General features: G+C 42.6%; 1 protein-coding gene across 2 annotated transcripts in view; it reads right to left on the bottom strand.

Moving 5' to 3' along the window:
- LOC138753903 (docking protein 2-like) overlaps nt 1–21,194 on the bottom strand; it is a 77,650-nt gene that overhangs the window by 25,757 nt on the left and 30,699 nt on the right. Inside the window, exons 2-3 of one of the 2 annotated variants that reach the window (XM_069917449.1) lie at nt 20,112–20,411; nt 11,126–11,243 (exon numbers count right to left, since the gene is read on the bottom strand). In XM_069917449.1, the coding sequence (XP_069773550.1) occupies nt 11,126–11,243; nt 20,112–20,411 (418 nt within the window). The remainder of the gene's footprint in view (nt 1–11,125; nt 11,244–20,111; nt 20,412–21,194) is intronic. The other variant, XM_069917450.1, reaches the window with a different exon arrangement.

Here is a 21,194-nt window from a genome sequence, read left to right as displayed (position 1 = left end):
CAGCCAGAACTAGATCATTATCTAGATTTTATTATGAGAATGTTCTCCTTCTCCTTTTTTTAAACTTTAGTTAATATTTTCAAAACAAAAACTTTTACAAAGTCCGTAATATAAAAATAAAAATTACAACTATCCCAGCCCCTTCCACCCACCCTCAGCAAACTCCACAAGGGAAGCATTAAGAAAATAAAAGAAACACATACAGCAGTTTAAGATATTACTAAATTCATACATTTCAAATAAGGCAACCACATCTTAAGAAAAAATGTCATAATTATCATGCAAATTATATGTTATTTTCTCCATATAAATACAGGACCTCAACTCATTGTGCCAACGATTTACATTTATCTCAACTTCGTCTTTCCAAGAAATTGCAACACATTTACGTGCTACAGCCAATGCTAAATGAAAAAATGCTGTCTGAAACTTGTCCAACCCCAAATCCATAAATGGAGCCGTACAACCCAACAAAAAAAAATTTGGATCTAACAAAAATAGGATTTTTTTAAAATTTTGAAGAAATTCCCTAATTTTATGCCAAAATGATTGAACCTTATCACAAAGCCAAACTGAATGTAAAAATGTTCCTGCACATAATCCACATCTAAAACACAATTCTGAATTACTAAATCCATATTTTTTTCAATTTCTTAGGGGTTAGATATAATTGATGCCAAAAATTATAATTAATCATACTATATCTTACATTAAGTAATTTAGTCACAGCATCAAAACACATCGTCTCCCAATCGGCCTGATTAATATCACAAATTAAATCATTTTCCCATTTAATCCTAGATTTATCTAAATTTATTTTATCCATAGTGACTTGTAACAATGCATACATCTCAGAAATAAAACCCTTATTTGAAAAATGAAAAATCATAAACTCAAATTTCGTTAACTTAGGAATTTTCATTTCTCTTCCAAAATTATCTTTCACTAACGCTCTAATATGATAATAAACAAACAAAGAATTCACTGAAATTCCAAATTTCTCTCTAGGTTGATTAAATGATAAAAGTTTACCCTCTTCAAAACAATCCTGCAAAGACTTTATTCCTTTAATCTGCCATTCTCTTAAAAATCTATTATTCAATGAAAAAAGAATCAATTTATTTTGATATATTGGGGCTTGAAATGATATATTACCTTTCAAGCCATTTAATAAATTCCTTTTAGTCCAAATCTCTAACAAATGTTTTAAAATTGGTATATTATATCTTTCTAATAAAACAGAATTCCACTTAAATTCAAATTGATGTGAATAAGGTTCAGAAATACCAGCCAATTCTACCCTAGCCCAGCTAGCACAAAACATCCAGCATACGGTTAATAAATCTTAATTGAGCTGCTTCATAATAATTTTGAAAATGAAGTAATTGTAAACCTCCCAAAGCATATTTCCAAGTAAATTTGTGTATCGGTACTCTGGCTAATTTTCCCTTCAACAAAAATTCTCGTACTACTTTATCTAAATCCTGAAAAAAAGATTTCAAAAGTAAACATCAAATCGACTGGAAAAGATACTGAATTCGCGGAAAGATATTCATCTTAATACAATTTACTTGGCCTATTAATGACAAAGGTAAATCCTTCCATTTAATCAAATCCATTAATGGTACATAATTTAAATTATGCAATGATTGAATATTTATATCAATCATTATACCTAAATACTTGACTTTATCAGTCCAATGAAATTTAGTAATTTGTCTTCACTAGTCATAATTTCCCTCAGAAATTGGTAATATTTCACTTTTGTGCCAATTTACTTTATATCCTGGCAATTTACCATATTGTTCTAAACATTCTTGCAAGTAAATTAAAAATTGTTCCAGATTAGTTAAATATATCAAAGCGTCATCAGCAAATAAATTCATCATATATTCATCATCTGTTATCCTTGTACCTCTAATATTCTCATTCTGCCTAATAGCTTGAGCTAACGGTTCGATGACCAACGCAAGTAGAGCTGGCAACGAAGGACAACCTTGACGAGTTGAACGCGATGATTTTAAAAAAAGAAGAGGTTTGACCATTTGTCTCCACCCTAGAGCCGTTGTCATACCCACGCTCCTGTTCAGCTCCGAATCATGGGTCCTCTACCGGCATCACCTACAGCTCCTAGAACGCTTCCATCAGCGCTGTCTCTGCTCCGTCTTCAACATTCATTGGAGTGACTTCATCACCAACATCGAAGTACTTGAGCTGGAAGAGTCCGCAGCATCGAATCCATGCTGCTGAAGACCCAACTGCGCTGGGTGGGTCACGTCTCCAGAATGGAGGACCATCGCCTTCCCAAGATCATGTTCTATGGCGAGCTCTCCACTGGCCACCGAGACCGAGGTGCACCAAAGAAGAGGTACAAGGACTGCTTAAAGAAATCTCTTGGTGCCTGCCACATTGACCACCGCCAGTGGGCTGATCTCGCCTCCAACCGTGCATCTTGGTGCCTCACAATTCGGCGGGAAGCAACCTCCTTTGAAGAAGACCACAGAGCCCACCTCATTGACAAAAGACAAAGGAGGAAAAACCCAACACCCAACCCCAACCCACCAATTTTCCCTTGCAACCGCTGCAACCGTGCCTGCCTGTCCCGCATCGGACTTGTCAGTCACCAACGAGCCTGCAGCAGACGTGGACATTACCCCCTCCATAAATCTTTGTCCGTGAAGCCAAGCCAAAGAAGAAGAAAGAAAAAACGGGATTATTATATAGTGCCTTCACCCAACCAATAAAAAAGGATCCAAACTTATATTTCTCCAAAACTTTAAATAAAAAATTCTGAAAATGTTCTCTTTCTCAAAACAAAGCGCAAATAAGTTTCTATTTCTGATTGGGAAATCTCAGACAGCCTCAAGGAAGTCAAGGAGGGAATCAACTGTCCACATCTGAAACTCCTATATTCACAAGACAATATTTATTTATTTGTTTATATGACTACTTTTAAATTTTTTAAATTTAGACATACAGCATGGTAACAGGTCATTTCAGTCCAAAGCCCATGTCGTCCAATTACACCCAATTTACCTACATCTCCGGTAAGATTTGAACGCAGGGAGGAAACCGAAGCCACTGTGAAAAACCCACGCAGACATGGGGAGAATTCAACTCCTTACAGACAGCAGGGATTTGAATCCCGGTCCTGATCACTGGTGCTGTAACGGCATTGTGCTAACTGCTATCCTAACGTTAGTGCACAAACATTAACTTGTCCTGCATACAGTATGTATTGTTTGTCTGTATGTGTGTTATATCTAGTTGTGGGTCTGTGTGTTTTGCATTGAGGACTCAAGAATGCTATGTCATCGGGTTGTACTTGTTCAATCAGATGACAATTAATGTGACTTGACTCATTACCTTCCAATCCCATTGGTGGGAGTTGTCTTGAAGATGAGGGTATTCCAGCAGCAATGTTAGTTGGGCAAACCAAGAGTGATTAAATCATTTTCAGGTTGTGGAGAGCTATGACAAAACCTCCAGTCATTTCAAACCCCTGCGGAATCGAAATGCCTCAGAGCTGGTGGGCTCGAAACTATGAAGGTTCATCCAAGCTTCTTCCAAAGACAGTCAACCTCATTGATACAAGTCTGTAGCCACACATTGTCCGAGAAGGAAAGAGTTCCATGGCATTTAATGTTAGATCTTTAAACAATATCTGAACTCACGAGCTATTGAGATAGTGGTCTCTGGATTCTTGGTCTCAGAATTAGTAGCTCCTGTACAAGTGCTGGGTGAGGCAAACACCAATCCACTCAAAATCTCCAGAGTTTAAGTTGACAGTGCACCTGTCTTCGAGATGGAGTGAAGGGAACTGACTAAAATCCTATCCATCATGGTGCCAAGGTGTCACCGTGAATAGAAATAAAGAGCAAACAAAGAGAAGCTGGAGATGGGCACTGTTACCATAGCACTTAGCCCAATGCTATTCCAGTGCCAGCGACCTGGGTTCAAATCCCGTGCTGTCTGTAAGTTTGTACATTCTCCCTGTGTCTGCGTGTGTTTTCCTCTGGGAGCTTTGGTTTCCTCACACCCTTCAAAACGTACCAGGGTTGTAGCTTAATTGGGTGTAATTTGGGCAGCAAGGGCTTGTGGACCAAAAGGTCCTGTTACTGTGCTGTATGTTTAAATTAAAAAATGTAATTAAACAAATTTAAAATTTAGATAGGAGTGGCTCAGGGGATCGGCCAGCACCATGGAGAGAATTGGACATGCAACACTTCAATTTGGTACACTTTGATAGAGGAGCGGGAGTGAGCTTTGCTTCTCATCAAAATCATGACTCACCTTCTACCTCGACACCATTTCCCCATTCATCGAGATTTCCTTGATCTTTGTCTGGAAGGCACGTAATGACTGAGCCTCTACAACACTCCAAGGTAGAGAACTGCAAAGGTTCACCATCCTCTGAGTGGAGAGAAGTCTCCTTATCTCCATCCTAAACATTTTTGCCTTTTCTCAAAAACTTTACCCCTTGGAACTAGATTCATCAGCCAGGAAAGTCTCTCGACATCCAACCTGTCAAACCTCGTAAAGATTTTGTAAGTTTTGATGAGATCTCATTTCATGCTTCAAACTTGAAAGAATTTACAATAAAATCCTTGTTATCTAGAATATAAGCATCTGGAAACCTCAAGCAATTGGCAAAAAATATCGCGGAAAATAAATGATTAAAAAATACAGAAGGTTAAAATTGAAGCGCTTTGTCATTAGGTTTATATTCATGCAACTGGAAAACTCGCTTATCTAGCATCTGGCAATAAAATGATGGTGGTACTGCCGGAGTTGCTGTAGTGAGGGAGAGGAGATGCAGTATTCCCACAGGATCTGGCCGCCCAGTTGATTGCCTTCAGCTCTGCACAGGCTTTGAATGGCCTGTTGAAGGAGCCAACAATGGTTTTAGTTGAAATCCTGTGACCGCAGGTCTGCGCCCAAGATGGCAGTTCTATTAATCTGCAGCAGCCACAAGGGGCTGCAGATTCTGGGGAAGCGAAAGACTGATGCAGGGCACCAGAAGACGGGAAGATCACGCCCTGTCTGAGAGGGAGAAGCAAAGGAGATTACCCCACGGGGACAGTGACCACGGCGGCGGACCATTGAGGGGGCTCTGCAGCTGAGGGTCTAGTGCATGTGGCGGGTTACTGGCATAATGAAGAAGGTTTTCAAGGATTGCAGAGGGATTTGGGCTGCTTAGAAAAGTGGGCTGAAAAATGGCAGATGGAATTTAATGCTGATAAGTGTGAGGTGCTTCATTTTGGTAAGAAGAATCAGAATAGGACATATGTGGTAAATGGGAGAGCATTGAGGAATACAGAAGAGCAGAAAGATTTAGGAGTAACGGTACATCGTTCCCTGAAGGTAGAAACTCACGTGAATAGGGTGGTGAAGAAGGCTTTTAGTATGCTGGCCTTTATCAATCATTGCATGGAATATAGGAGTTGGGAGGTGATGTTGAGATTGTATAAGACGTTGGTGCGGCCTAATTTGGAGTTCTGTGTGCAGTTCTGGTCGCCTAATTATAGGAAGGATATAAACAGAGTGGAGAGAGTGCAGAGAAGGTTTACCAGAATGTTGCCTGGGTTTAAGCATCTGAAGTATGGGGAGAGATTGGACAGATTGGGTCTTTATTCTTTGGAGCGTAGAAGGTTGAGAGGGGATTTGATAGAAGTATTTAAGATTATGAAAGGGATAGACAGAATGGATGTGGATAGACTATTTCCATTAAGAGGAGGAAAGATTAAAACAAGAGGACATGAGTTAAGAATTAAGGGGCAGAGGTTTAGAGGTAACATGAGGGGGAACTTCTTTACTCAGAGAGTGGTAGCTGTGTGGAATCATCTTCCGGGAGAAATAGTGGCGGCGGAGTCAATTGTATTATTTAAGAAAAGGTTGGACAGGTATATGGATGAGAAGAAGATGGAGGGTTATGGGCATTGTGCAGGGAGGTGGGACTAGAAAGGGGTGTTTGGTTCGGTGCGGACTAGAAGGGCCTAATGGCCTGTTTCCGTGCTGTAATTGTTATATGTTATATCTCCTTACAATGAACATGCGGAAGCTGTGGGCTGCTAAAGACTGCAGTCAGGAGTCAGTCTTGTGAACCCTCCCTCCAAAGCAAGTACATCCTTTCTTGGGTAAGGAGACTTCTGAATAAAACAGCAGGTGGGAAGGAAGAATACTTCACTTAATGTGAAGTGAAGAGCAGGAACCCTCGTAGCAGACTGATGTTCTGCCAGAACTCATTATATCCACAATCAAAGGCATTAGTGCTCCATTCATTGCCCCGATAAAATAAACTATTTCCACTGAACTATGTTAGATTTACTTTGAACTACATTGGGCGAGTGCCAAGATTAAGTAATAATGAGAGCTTTGCTCAAAGTCACCACTTTACAAGAAAAAGCAAACATAAAGGATTTATATTTTTCTCAAAGTGTTTTACAACCTGAGAACTTCCACAGAGCTTTAGAAGCAACAAGATGCCTTTGAAATGTAATTTCTGTTGTTGGCAGTGAAGTTATGACGTCTAGTTCTGCACAGGCACTGGAGGTTGCACCAATGCAGTCAGTGGAAGAGTTGGGGAGTAGTAGCAGAGTAGGATTGAAATAGGGAAAGATCTACTTATCGTACAATTAGCCAGATGGAGCAGAGGCAACCCTGGATCTGGAGGAAATGGGATGACTTGAAGGAGAAGTTAAGGGCGAGGACTTTCCACCATAAGAATGTCAATGATGAGGAATGAACAGCTCTGCATTCTAGAAAAAAAGCAGCAAGCCCCGAGGCCCTCCTGATGAGGAATGGATGAGAAAAGGAATTGCACGTCCTGTGTGAAGCCAGTGAGGGGTGAAGAACTGGAATTCTTCAGAGGTAGAGAGCCTGAGTGATGTCTCAGATGTAGGCAGGAAAGTACTGGATGACAGAGAAAATATGCTGTCATGGTGTGAGCATACAAGTTCAATGGGTCAGGAGCAGGCAGGAAGAATGGACCTGTTGGTGAACATTGTGTAGGAGATAGAGAAGTGATGAAGTCGGTGATGATCTGGAAGATGACATCTTGATGACAGTGAGTGGGCTCTTACTCTTAGGGTAGATATGAGGAGGTGTCTTAGAGCTGCTGTCTGGCCTCTGCAATGTAGAGGTTTGTACATCAGACCACAACCACACCTCCCTTGTCTGCGGTTGAATGATGACATTGAACCAAAGTGAATGAAGAGCATAGAATTCAAGGTAGGGTGCATGGGGGCTGAGGTTAGAGAGGGTGTTTATTATCCCGTCAGCAATTGATGGTGAAAAGATCAAGACCATGAAGCTTGCTGAATCATTAATGGGGTGGGGGGGGGGGGGGGGTAGGGGAAGAGTCTCCTTGTCAAAGTCATCCGGTGAAACCACCAAAGATGATAATTCATACCTCTCCCATCACAATAGAGCCTTTTTTTTTAGACATACAGCATGGTAACAGGCCCTTTTAGCCCGCGAGCCCATGCTACCCAATTACAGTCCCAAACGTTTTGAAAGGTGGGTGGAAACTGAAACCGCTAGAGAAAACACATATAGATATGGAGAGAATGTACAAACTCCTTACAGACAGCACCAGATTTGAACCCCGATCCTGGTCGCTAGCACAGCAACTGCGCAGCACTAACCGCTGCTAACCAAGCCTTGCACCACATCTCCCTTTTAAATTATTCCTTTAAATTCACTTTCATTTTTAAACTTTATAAACACTCTTCCCAACAACAAAACTGCCAGGTTCATCCATTGCGTGTAAATTAATGAAGTTTTATGTAAATGCAGCTGATTGATTTCTCCCTTCCCACTAACAACAATCTGATGAAATCTACATACACGACCTATGAAGGTTAGCACAGGTTTTACACCAGGAACCTCCAGCGTGAGGTCAGCAGTAATAGAGAGTTTCCTCACTGCAGGTAAACCTGGTGATCCACACTGTGGCTCAGAGTCTGTTAATGCAGACTAATGGAGTGTAATGCAAAAGTCTGCAGATGCTGTGATTGTAGTAGAAACACAGAGATGCTGGAGAAACTCAGCAGGTCTCGCAGCATCCACCCGAGATAAAGATATATTACTGCTTTGAGCCTGAGCCCTTCTTCAAGGTATGAGAGGCAAGTTGCTGGAATTAAAGAAAGGGCAGGGGGAGGAGTATAGTCCAATAGGCAAAAGGTGATTATTGGTATGGGGGATAGGCCAGGAGAGAGGGAAGGTAAGAATTGATTAGGGAAAGATTTTGGCTCTGAATGAAGAGCTGGAGTAAGGGAGACAGAGGGAAAAGGGGAGAGGGCGAGAGAGAGAGAGAGAGAGAGAGAGAGAGAGAGAGAGAGAGAGAGAGAGAGAGAGAGAGTGAGAGAGAGAGAGAGAGAGCGAGAGCGAGAGAGAGCGAGAGAGAGCGAGAGAGAGCGAGAGAGAGCGAGAGAGAACGAGAGAGAGCGAGAGAGAGAGTGAGAGAGAGAGAGAGAGAGCGAGAGAGAGAGAAAGAGAGAGCGAGAGAGAGAGAGAGAGTGAGAGAGAGAGAGAGAGAGAACTGAATGATACAAGTTCTGCAGTTTGGAGAGATCTATTTTATAATGTTGATCACACAACAGGAACAATGAATTTTTGGGCAGAGAGAGAGAGAGAGAAAGAGACAACTACAGGAAAGGAAATGGGGGGACGGGAGTTTTAACGGAATCTGGAGAAGTCGATGTTAATGCCATCTGGTTGGAGGATGCTCAGCCAGAAGATGAAGTGTTGTTCCTCCAGTTTGCAGGTGGTCTCAGTCTGGCAATGCATGAGATCATGGACAGACATGTCGGCAAGGGAATGGGTTGGGGAATTGAAATGGGTGGCCAACGAGAGAGCCTTCTTCAAATAACATGGTTTCCCCTCTACTACCATTAACTTGGCCCTCTACCACATCTCCTCCATTACCCGCACATCTGACCTGGCCTCCTCTGCCCCCACATATAATGAGGATGATTCCCCTATCCTCACCTACCACCCCAGCAGCCTCCGCACCCAACATATCATCTTCTGCCATTTACACCACCTACTACAAGATCCCACCAGTCAATTCTTCCCTGCTCTTCACTTTTCCACTTTCTGCAGGGACACTCCCTCCATGACTACCTCGTCTACTCCTCCCTCTACATCAATCACATCCTTGGCACATACCCCTGTGATTGCAGGAAATGATCCACTTGCGCCAACACCTCTTCTCTCACCACCATTCAGGGCCCCAAACAGCCCTTCCACATGAAGCAACATATCACTTGTGAATCTGCAGGGATCTCCTACAGTCTCCAATGCTCCTATTGCTGTCTCCTCTGCATCGGAGAGTCTTTGTTGAGCACTTCGGCCCTGTCCTTTGCAATGGCATGGATCTCCCTGAGGCCACCTGTTTCAATTCCCCATCCCATTCCCTTGCTGAAATGTCCGTCCCTGATCTCATGCACTGCCAAACTGAAAATGGAGGTACATCACCTCATCTTCCATATGGGCACTCTCCAACCAGACGGCATGAACATTAATTTCTCCAGTTTCTGTTAGCCAACTACCACACCACTATCCCCCATCCCCCAATCCACCCCCCCCCCCATGTCTCCTTTTCTGTAGCTCTCATTAGCCTTTTCAGGTGGACCCTCTGCCTTGAGTGCGGTGGCAGGAGTGGATCTTAACCTGCAGACTCACCTTTCAGGTGACAGCCCTAAAAGGCTGCTGCAGTATTGTCTGGTCCACCTGAAAGGGCCTAAACGTATCCAGTGACACCTTGGTGCGCCTCGGATCTGATGGAGGAGGAGCAACTGGTGCCACAGTGCCACCCGTCATAAATATGAGACCGTCTTCCCTACCCATAAACCCCCACACAGGGGGAACCGCTCTGTTTCTCACACAGTTCCAGCTGTATGGGGGTTTATAGGACCGCCATTATTATGCCACATTTTGAGCCACAGAGAGCGGCCCAGGAGCAGGAGCAGCCAGCCGGGCTGTGACAGCCCGCACTGGCCGCCCCCTGACATCCCCCGCCAGGTGGCCCTGCCATGACATTCCCCCGCCGGCTTCCCCTGCCCCAACGTCCCCTGCTGGCCGCCCCTGCCCCGAAGGCCCCCGCCGACCTTGCCTTCCCAGTAGGACAGGGTCTGTCAGGCAAAGGGGCAGGGGGCGGATGTCAGGCAGCAGGGCAGGGGTGGCGGCTGTCAGGCAGCGGGGAGTTGGGTCGCCAGCTGATAAAAGTTATCAGCCCATCCCCAGACAGCCATTTACAGCAGCTGCACATTCAGGTGCTTTGACGGAGCCCGGCACTCCACTAATTATCCCTCCCCGAGGAGGGTTGGTATCAGCGCCTAGGAGGTGCTTTCGGAGAATTCAGGTGAATACTTCCTTAGCCGCATGGGGGGAGAATATGCAGCTTTACAATGGGGTGTTCAGGCCACCTGAAAGGGCCTTCTCACTCTCTCTCTCCCTTGCTCTCTTTTCTCTTTTCTCTCTGTCTCCTTTACCCTCGAACCAAATAATTTCTCACGAAAATTTCTCACCTTTCCTCTCTTCTGGCCTTTTCTCATGTACAATTATCAACTTTTCTCTATTGGTCTGAACTCCTCCCATGCCAATTCATTTATTCAGGGGCTGCCTGCTTTTTCTCATACCTTAAAGAAGGGAAACATGGGTAATACCTTCTACTGGACACCACAAGACCGACCGAGTTCCTTCAGCAATTCTGCGTTTACAATGCAGACTAAGGCCAGACAAATTGGCTCCTTCGCAATCCTGTTTCACACTTTCCCAGTTGAACATTGTGGTCCTTTTGGTTGAAGAAACTTTTTTGTGATTTGTGCCAAAAGCAACACAGAAAAATATATATGTAACAGCCACAGGCCATTCAATACTTTGGGCCTCTGCATGGTTACCATCCATACAAGCCTTCTTTTATCTACCCCATCATTCCTGCTAACTCTCAGCACAGCTTTCTGTTCCTTTCTCTTCCATATACACATGTACCACACTATCATCTCAACCACTTCCATGTGAGAATGAGTGCCACTGCCAACTTTCTCGGCCTTGCCTTTTTGAGACTCCCTTTACGTAAAATTGTTCACAATCATGAGAAAAGTAAAGGAATCTTGCTTACCAGCCTTGTGGGTGCTGTACAACTCGTTCTCCTCCATTGTTAAGGAGTTATTCATCATTTTGTTTGACCATTGGGAACCATCACCCTTACTAAGCAATGGTCGGTCACCCCAATACATCTAAAAGGAAAATAAGCAAGTGTGAAATACAGTAAAACTCTTGTTATCCGGAATTCAATCAAACAGCAGCCTCAAGCAACCAGCAAAAAATCAACGAAAAATAAATAAATAGAGATAGATAGATAGATGAATAAATAGATAGATAGGTAGATAAATAAATAAATAGATGGATGAATAACTAAATAAATAAATAACATTAAAATAAATAAGAATAAGTAAAAATTTAAATATGTTAAAATGGCAAAAGTAAATGTTCTGTGAAGTAACATATCAACCTTTGGTGAAGATGGGAGCAAATATTCAGCCAGTGGTCATGGCCTTGGTCATACTTTGCTTGTAGCAGCTGTTTGAATAAAGTTATGTTTGAATAAAATGGCATCGCCCAGGATGAAGAGCTGGTTGATGCCGCTTGCCATTGGGTTGACTCTCTTAAAGTGTCTCCTTATTCCTGCACCAGTCAGGGGGTTTATCTGTAAACTTCGGGAAGGGTGGATTCATTACCTATAATGTTATTTTTCACATTTCAGGTGGCTTCGTTGAGGGGGAGAAACCTGTAGATGCAGCAAAGGTTAAATATTTTCAAAGCATGTGACTGAAAATAAAGTAAAATTCTTTGAGGTTTATTTATTCATGCAAGTGAAGTTTGTTCAGTGTAGTATTTTGTTATTTAAACTGTTCATTCTTAATACAGGAGACAGTCAGACACTGTAAGATTGAGTCTCAAACAACAGGAAAGCCTGCTTATCCTATATCTACCAATCCTTGTAGGTATTGGATACCAGGAGTTTTACTGGCAAGTAGCTGACCATTACCTCTCATTGTGGCAGTCAGACATTCCCACTTACTCCAAAAGGGCACCAATGATCCCAAGAGGTGTGAGCTGCCTCAACGACTGTCGTCCAGTAGCACTAATTTCTACTGTGATGAAATGCTTTGAGAACCTGGTCATGGCTAAAATTAACACGTACCTAAATAAAGATCAGGACCCACTGCAATTCGCCTGTCATCACAACCGCTCCATGGCAGATGGAATATCGCTGGCTCTCCACTCACCTCTAGATCACCTCGAAAACAGCAACTCATACATATGGCTAATCTTCATCGACTACAGCTTGGCCTGCAATATCAAACCCTAGGTTCTGTACCCCACTCTGCAAATCAATCCTTGGCTTTCTCATCGGAGACCACAGTCAGTACGAATTGGAAACATCTCCTCCTCACTGATCATCAACACAGGCGCACCCTAAGGATGTGTGCTTAGCCCACTGCTCTACTCATTATACACCCGTGACTGTGTGGCCAGGCAAAATTCCAATGCCATCTACAAGTTTGCTGATGACTCCACAGTTGTCAGCAGAATCACAAATGGTAATGAGGAAGTGTATAGGAGGGAAATAGATCAGCTCATTGAATGATGTAATGATAACAACCTTGTGCTCAACGTCAGCAAAACCGAGAAGATGATTGTGGACTTCAGGAGGAAGTTAGGGGAAGATGAGCCAGTCCTCATCAAGGGCTCAGTTGGGGAGAGGGTCAAGAAATTCAAATTCCTGGCTGTCAACATCTCCGAGGATCTGTCTGGAGCCTCCACATTGAGGCAATCACAAAGAAGGCTTGCCGGCAGCTATACTTTGTGAGGTGTCTGAGAAGATTTGGTATGTCACCAAAGACTCTCGTAAACTTCTAATGGTGTACTATGAAGAGCATTTGACTGGTTACATCATTGTCTGGTATGGAGGCATCAACTTTCAGGACAAGAATGAACTCCAGAGGGTTATTAACTCACAGGCACCAGACTTCATCGAGGACATCTACGTGAGGCAGTGTCATAAAAAAAGCAGCCTCTATCCTCAAGGACCCCCACCACCCAGGCCAGGCCCTCTTCACTCTGCTACCATCAGGGAAAAGGTACAGGAACCTAAAGACGAGCACTCAGTAGCACAAGGACAGCTTCTTCCCCACTGCCATCAGATTCGTGAATAATCAATGAACCAAAGACACAGCCTTATTTTTCGTGCACTATTATTTTTATTATTATTTTACTTTATTTTTTATAGTAATCTTGTAAGATGGTTATAATATGAACATTTGCACTTTGATGCTGCCACAAAACAATGAATTTCATGATAATAAATCCTGATTCGGATTCAGATTCTGATTAACCTCAGGACTTTAGCAACAAGATGGAAGTTTAGAAAAAGGGTTTGAAGGGAAATAGTCAGGGCATTTTTCTTTTACATGATCATTCAGTGAAGAAGGTGGTGCCCTTTTGTGCAAAAGAAGGTCCCTAAATCCTATAATCGAGGGAATAAGATACAGCTCCACATTGTGAGAGGCAGGCATAGTTGTTGGGGAAGATGTTCGAGAGCAAACTGCAAAATGAGCTTGATCATTGGTAAATGTCAGAGCTAGAAATTACAAGCAAAGAACAGATGGCACCTGGCTCATCCCATGGCCCTCTCGGTTCAACAGTGCTCGAACACACTTTGTATGTGCTGGTTGGCTGACCTGATAGCCTAGAATCACAGAATAATTACAGCACAGAAACAGGCCACTTCAGCCCCTCTAGTCATTTGTTTTCCTAGTCCCACTGACCTTCACCTAGCCCATAGCCCTCCATACCTCCCCAATCCATGTGCTTGTCCAAATTCCACTTGAGCCCACATTCACCACTTCAACTGGAAGCTCATTCCACACTCCCACCACTCTCTGTGTGAAGAAGTTCACCCTAAACTTTTCCCCTTTCACCCTTCACCCACATCCTCTGGTTGGCATTTCACCTACCCTCAGTGGAAAAAAGCCTGTACACATTTACTCTATATATCCACTTCGTAATTTTAAATACCTCTATCAAATCTCCCCTCATTGTTCTACACTCCAGGGAATAACATCCTGACCTGTTTAATCTTTCCCTGTAACTCAGTTCCAGAAATCTGGGCAACATCCTAGTAAACCTTCTTTTCACTCTTTCCATCTTTTTAATATTTTTCCTGTAGTTAGGTGATCAAAATTGCACACAATACTCCAAATCTGGCCTCACCAACTTTAACATAACTTCCCAATAAGCCAAAAGCTCTCTTTACAACCCTGTCCACTTGTGATGCCATTTTCAGGGAATTACACATCTGTATTCCCAGATCCCTCTGTTCTACTGCACTCCTCAGTGCCTTACCATTCACCGTGTATGTCCTTTCTTGTTTTGTCCTTCCAAAATGCAACACTTCATACTTGTCTGCATTAAATTTCATCTGCCGCTTTTCAGGCCATTTTATCAGCTGGTCAAGATCCCTCTGCAAGCTTTGAAATCTTTCTTCGCTGGCAACAACACCTCCAATCTTAGTGTCATTTGCAAACTTGCTAATCCAATTTACCACATTCTCATCCAGATCATTGATATGGATGACAAACAACAATAATCCCTATACTGATCCCTGAGGCACACCACTAGTCACAGGCCTCCAGTTTAAGAAGCAATCTTTCCCCACCACTCTCTGATTTCTCCCATCCAGCAATTGTTGAATCCAGTTCACTACTTCACCATGAATACCAGCGTCTGAACCTTCCTGACTAACTTCCCATGTGGGACTTTTCACGTAGATAACATTCGCAACCTTTCCTTCATCAACTTTCCTAGTAACCTCCTTAAAAAACTCTATAAGATTGGTTAAAGCCATGTTGACTATCCCTAATCAGTCCCTGATTATCCAAATAATTGTATATTCTGTTTCTTGGAACACCTTCCAATAATTTACATACCACTGACATCAGGCTCACTGGCCTATAATTTCCAGGGTTACTTTGGAGTGTGACGGGCCCAGAGGACCCCAAAACCCAGCAGCAATGGAAATTCACCAAGACAAATGGTTACTTAAACAAAAGTTACTTTTAATTTACTTTAAACATGAAAACAGGATCATACCTTAACTTATTACTATTAACTTAATCTAATTTAACCCCTTCTAATTCAAAGCACTCGTGTGTGTAATGTGCATAAGTTCAGAAAAGGTTTTTGATTCACAGTCTAAAACAAAACACTTGTCATTCCTCCAAGTTCACTGATTGCAGGCAATTCTTATACTGTGCACAGAATTTAACATTTATGAAGTTCACCAGGCTTTGGTGCTTAAAAGATCAATGGTTATCACTAAGGAAGGTTCTTGTCGGTTTTCAGAGAGAGATTTGTTGCTCGTTGGACGCAAACTGATTCCTTGCAATCAGCTACTTCAGTGTTTTGCCTAAGAAAATTGTCCCATCAGGTTTTCCAGATAACTTCTTTCCTCCAGGTCACCACAGAGTTCTTTTTTGTTTCCCTTATTTTGTGAAACATTATACAGCCAACATTGAACAGGCTGACCTTAGAACTCACAAACCATCTTCAAAATGGGGTTTCAAACAAGCTTCCAAAAGTCACTTGTCATGTTCTAGTCCCAGCTACTGAACTGCAGAACTAACTTTTCTCTCAGAAAAAAATCTGTTTGCAAAACCACATGACCTTCTTCGCACTGGGAGGCTGGACTGTGGCTTGAGGAGAGCTTTGGCATTTTAAATAAGATCTGTTTCGTGAAGTATTTGTGTTTGTTTGTGACCTACACTAAAAAAAAACACAATTTATCTCCTTTAAAACATATCTATATACAATATAAAATATAACCTTATCAGTCTCAGGAGCCTTTTTTAAACAATGGAACAATGTGAGCTACCCTCCAATCCTCTGGCACCACAACAATGGCTAGGGACATTTTAAATATTTCTGTAATTTCTAAACTAGCCTCCCTCAAGGTCCAAGGGAATATCTTGTCAGGGCCTGGGATTTATCCACCATTATTTGCTTTAAGACTGCAAGTACTTCCTCTTCTTTAATCTGCATCAGTTCCATGACCTCACTGCTTGTTTTCCTTACTTCCCATGACTCTGTGACTGTTTCCTGAGTGAATACTAATGAAAAAAAAATTAAGATCTCCCCATCTCTTTTTGGCTCCATACAAAGCCGACCACTCTGATCTTCAAGGGAACCAATTTTGTCCCTTACTATCCTTTTGTTCTTAATATACCCTTAGGATTTTCTTTCACATTGTCTGCCAAAGCAACCTCTTTTTTTGCCTTCCTGATTTATTTCTTGAGGTTTTTCTTGCATTTTTTAATACTCCTCAAGTACCTCATTTGCTCCATTTCCTATACCTACTATACACCGCATTCTTCCTCCGAACCAGATCCCCAATATCCCTTAAAAATCAAGGTTCCCTATGCCTGCTAAACTTGTTTTGATCTCCTCTTTGTCCTTGCAGTTTCCCACAGTGGGAAAGTCTAGGACAAGATGGCACAACTTCAGGATTGAAGGATGACTGTTTAGAATAGAAATACAAAGGAATTTCTTTAACCTAAGGGTGGTAAATGTGTGGAATTTGCTGCCTGAGGCAGATGCGGAGGTCAGGTCATTGGGTGTTTTGAAGGCAGAGATTGATTAGCCAGAGCATCAAAGGCCGGTCAGTGGGGCTGTGGGGAAATGTATCAGCAGCAGATTGCTTTTATGGTCTTTTAAAATTTTTAATTTAGACATAAAGCACGGTAACAGGCTTCAGCCTATGAGTCCGTGGCACCCAATTTACACCCAATTAACTTACACTCCTAGTACAGTGGGAGGAAACAGGAGTCCCCAAGGAAAAGCCACAAAGACATGGGGAGAACACACAAATTCTTTACAGACAGCACGGGATTCGAAGCCCTGTCCTGATTGCTGCCACTGTAGAGGCATTGCGCTAACTGTGCCCAACCATGTCTTATGGACCAAAACCTAGAAAACTAGTTCCTGGTCTGATAGGAGAGAGCATCACATCGAAGGAGCCTGGGGCAGGAATTCGTCATCCAAGTGTCTAATCTCATCTCCATTCTTTGAGTAAAAGAACACACTTCTTTATCACATGATTATATATATCCCACAGTTTCCTTAGCCCCTGCTATGTTTATAGTTTATCCAGGCGTAATTTGGAAATATCCCATAGTATTGCTCTCTCACGGACCAGTCCAACATTTCCTGGCTGTAGCCATGTTGGCTTAATGGTCAGCATAACGTTGTTACAGCACCATCGACTTGGGTTCAAATCCCCCCCTGTCCATAAGGAGTTTGTATGCTCTCCCCGCGTCTGTGTGGCTTTTCCTCCGGGGCTCCGGTTTCCTCGCACCATTCAAAACCTATCGAGGTTGTAGGTCAATTGGGTGTAATTGGGGAGCACGGGCTCGTGCTCTGGAAGGGCCCTTTTTTTTTATTTAAAAACTCCCTGAAACAGGGATGTAAACCATTCCAATTAATGTCCACCTGTAAAGATATCAGCGAGCAGCATTGTGACTTGCAATTTCCCATCTCTGTCCTCTATCTCTTCTAAAATAGGAAATGGCAGCTTATGACACATTAAAGTGTGCGATGACATCAGAAGATGCAAAATTAGAGACCTTAATGTGTTAGCTTCGTCTGATGGGTACAACAGCGCATTCCAATGACTTGTCATGAGTTCTCAACTGATGGTTATGCTGGGTAAGGTTGGCTGTGGTTGCCAAGGTGAGTCACTTCCCACTAAACCTAAAGGTTGACCTTTCCCTCCAGGAAATGGACCTGCTAACACTGTATCTGGAAATGAGGGAGTGCTGCACCTTCAGATGCTGTCTTCTAACGAGGTCGAATTATTGGTCCTCCTAAGTAGTTATGGAACATAGAACATAACAGCAAAGTACAGGCCATTCAGCCCTTGATGTTGTGCCAAACATCGAAAACTCTCAAAAACTTCTACAGATGTACCGTGAAAAGCATTCTGGCTGGTTTCATCTGCTTCTATCTGCTTTCTGCATGCGAGCCAAATTGTGAACAATTTCATACTGTTACATCCAAGGAAAGCAGTGAAGTTTTCCTTGGTGTGTGGCGGCTAAGGATCAGAACTCAAGCAGCAGTACAAGAGCTTGTTGAATCATTGATGTTTCCATAATTATTGCTCTATGATACAGTAAAAATCCAAAAATCTGGATGCCATAAATCCAGACCACCTAAAAATCCAGACTTTTCAAAAGCTTTTTAACATGTTAAATTTAGTGAGCTTTTGTGTGTGTGCGTAAGCGCCACAGATTTACAGCATTAAAACATGCTTGTTGACTTTATTTTTCTTTAAAACTGTTTGTTTCGATAAATGAAGCATGCTGTATTTGCTAATGAATAAACTATCAAAAATTACCTGTTCTTCTCTTCGTTATTCTTTGTCAAATTTGAATTTCCCAAGAATCTGGAAAATCCAGACTCACTCGATCCCCGAACAGCCCGGATTTTCTACCAGGGACAACACTTCAAACTGGCTGTGCATTCGGGGGCTGTGGCAAACACCACAGAAATTGAAGCCTTTATAATACTTTCTCCATTGTGCTGTGACCCTTTCCACTTCCCTTTCCAGTTTTGATGGGAGACTAACAAATAATCTTTCTGGCAACCCAGAGCGATATGAATGGCAACTTTCCTTTCTAGAGTATCTTAAAAGCACAGTACAACCCTTGTTATCCAGAATATAATCATCAACAGACTTAAGCAACCAGCAAAAAAAATCGCAGAAGATAAACAGCAAAAAATTGGCCTGCCTTGCTGCTAGTTCACCACCACGCAACGCGCAGACTCAAGCAACGGAAAATTCACTATCCAGCATCTACCAAGAGTTTTTCACACATTCAATGTGATATCTCTCTGTTTAAATCGACAAAATATACAAAATTAGAAAAACACACAAAATGCAGAAGGAACTCAGCAGATTTGCATCCACAGTCTCTCTTGTCTACATTAGAAAGCCCGTCCTTGAGTAAATGTGATCAATTTGAAGGTCTGAAATCTGAATATTCACTTGAGTTTTCAGTTAGCCAAATCACCCATAAATTTGCAAGAAGTTAACTGAACCTCAATAGCACAAGCACATCATCATCAAAAAAATGGCGGAGCTGCTGTAGAGGCAGCGCTGTGACTGGTGTGGCCCTGCTGAGACCGTGGAGTGGAGACACAGAACTCCCCCACAGGGTTCAACCACCCAGTATGACTGAAATCAGCTCTGTACAGGCTTTAAGTGGCCTGTTAAAGGAGCCGACAGTGGTTTATTTTAAAATTCTGCGACCGCAGGTTCTGTGCCCAAGATGGCAGCGGCCACGAGAGGATTCAGACTCCAGGGAAGCAGAGGACTGGCGCAGGGCAACAGAAAACAGGGAGAACAATCCCTCGCTTTCCCCCTCGCTTACCATTTGAGAAGGAGAGTGGAGGAGATGATCTACAGGACAGTGACAATGGTGGCGAACCAGTGAGGGGCTCACACAGCCTCCTTCTGAGCCTGAAGAACACACAGTCAGTGGGCTGTTAGTGACTCGAGCCAAGGAACCCACACAGGATGTGGGTTGCTGGCGACTGCGGACACAAGCTCACACCAGGCTGTAGACTGCTACAGACTGGCTTGAGACAGGTACAGGTACAGGTACAGGTATCAGAACTGGGATGCAAGAGGGTGCCGAGGGTGTTGGAGGCTTCCTGATCATGTCAGAGGTTTGGATCTGGGGCCCAGGTTGCTCACGGTTCAGAATGAAGGCTATGAGGCTGCGGGAGAACTGGAGGTGAAGACATGGACACTCAGTGACCCTGGGGGGAACTCTCTTTTGTTTCTCTTTCTCTGCTTGTAAGGGGCACCTGGCAATTTTTGCTGATGGCGAATCTTTGTCTACCTTAAGGAAATTATGTGAAATATCACATTTTCTCTTTTATTGCATGACAATCAAAAAAATAATCTTGAATAGGCGTAATATCAGATTAGCAGCAGGTGACTTCATGAAGCAGCTTTTGTATTAATACTTGGGAGAACTTACTGGAAAGGCCACTTCACACAGGCTCTGACTCCACTCCTCATACTCTGATGAGTCCACTGCAAAAACAAACAGTTTCTCTATTGTTTCCAAGTGAAAGGATCGGCATTCGCTGGGACAGTTCTCGCCAAGGGCTTCTGTGATCCGAATGCAGTCATTGAGTTTGATGACTTTTTTGCTGTCAGTTTTCTTGGTGCTTTGCCTCTCAGACAGGCTCATACCCTCCTTGAACTCGAAATACTCCAGGCGAGCAACTGAACAGGTGCTCTCTCCATAGAGAACGACCCAAACCTTTCTCCATTTCTGTAGGGAAAGACAGAGGTAGAGTGTGATAGGCCACCCTTCATCCCACCACTTCCATTATAACTCCTTACTCACCCACAGTCATCCCATTTGGATGGCACAGTTGCCATAGTGGTTAATGCAGTGCCAGTGATTGGGACAAGGGTTTGAATCCTACGCTGTCTATAAGGAATTTGTATGTTCTCTCCATGTCTGAGTGGGGGCTACCGTTTCCTCCACTGTTCAAAATGTAGATTAGTTCAATACAATTTTTTTACATCAATTATATCTTACACCACAGAAATTTAATAGATTGAAATCAAATTTATCAGATCAATGTTTTAGGTGTGGTGAAAATGTAGGATCTTTTATACATTCAACGTGGTCTTGACCCAAAGTGAGACTCTTTTTGGGCGGCTTTACATAACTTTTTGAAACAAGTTACAGGAATTGCTTTTCTGCAAAGTCCTGATTTATTTTTATTAGGAAATATTGAAGGTCCAAGACCTAAATTAAAATTATCAATTTATCAAATGAAGCTTGTTAATTTAACATTAGCAGTTGCAAGGAAGTGCATTGCAATTACTTGGAAATCAGATAATTTTTTAACTATGCCAAGGTGGCGTGGTAAAATTCAAAGTTGTATTTCTTTAGAAAAAATTACTTATAATTTAGGAAATAAGTACTTTATGTTTTCACAAATTTAGTGCCCATACACTCAAATAATGAAGTGATAGCCTTCTTCTCCCTCCAGCCCTGCGGGATTCTCCTCTATACATTAATGTTAGAACTGATTATTTGTAC

The sequence above is a fragment of the Narcine bancroftii genome, chromosome 2, assembly GCF_036971445.1.
Source record: "Narcine bancroftii isolate sNarBan1 chromosome 2, sNarBan1.hap1, whole genome shotgun sequence".
Lineage (NCBI taxonomy): Eukaryota > Metazoa > Chordata > Chondrichthyes > Torpediniformes > Narcinidae > Narcine > Narcine bancroftii.
The sequence above is the reverse complement of the archived record's forward strand: the minus strand, read 5'-3'. Positions and strand labels throughout refer to the sequence as shown.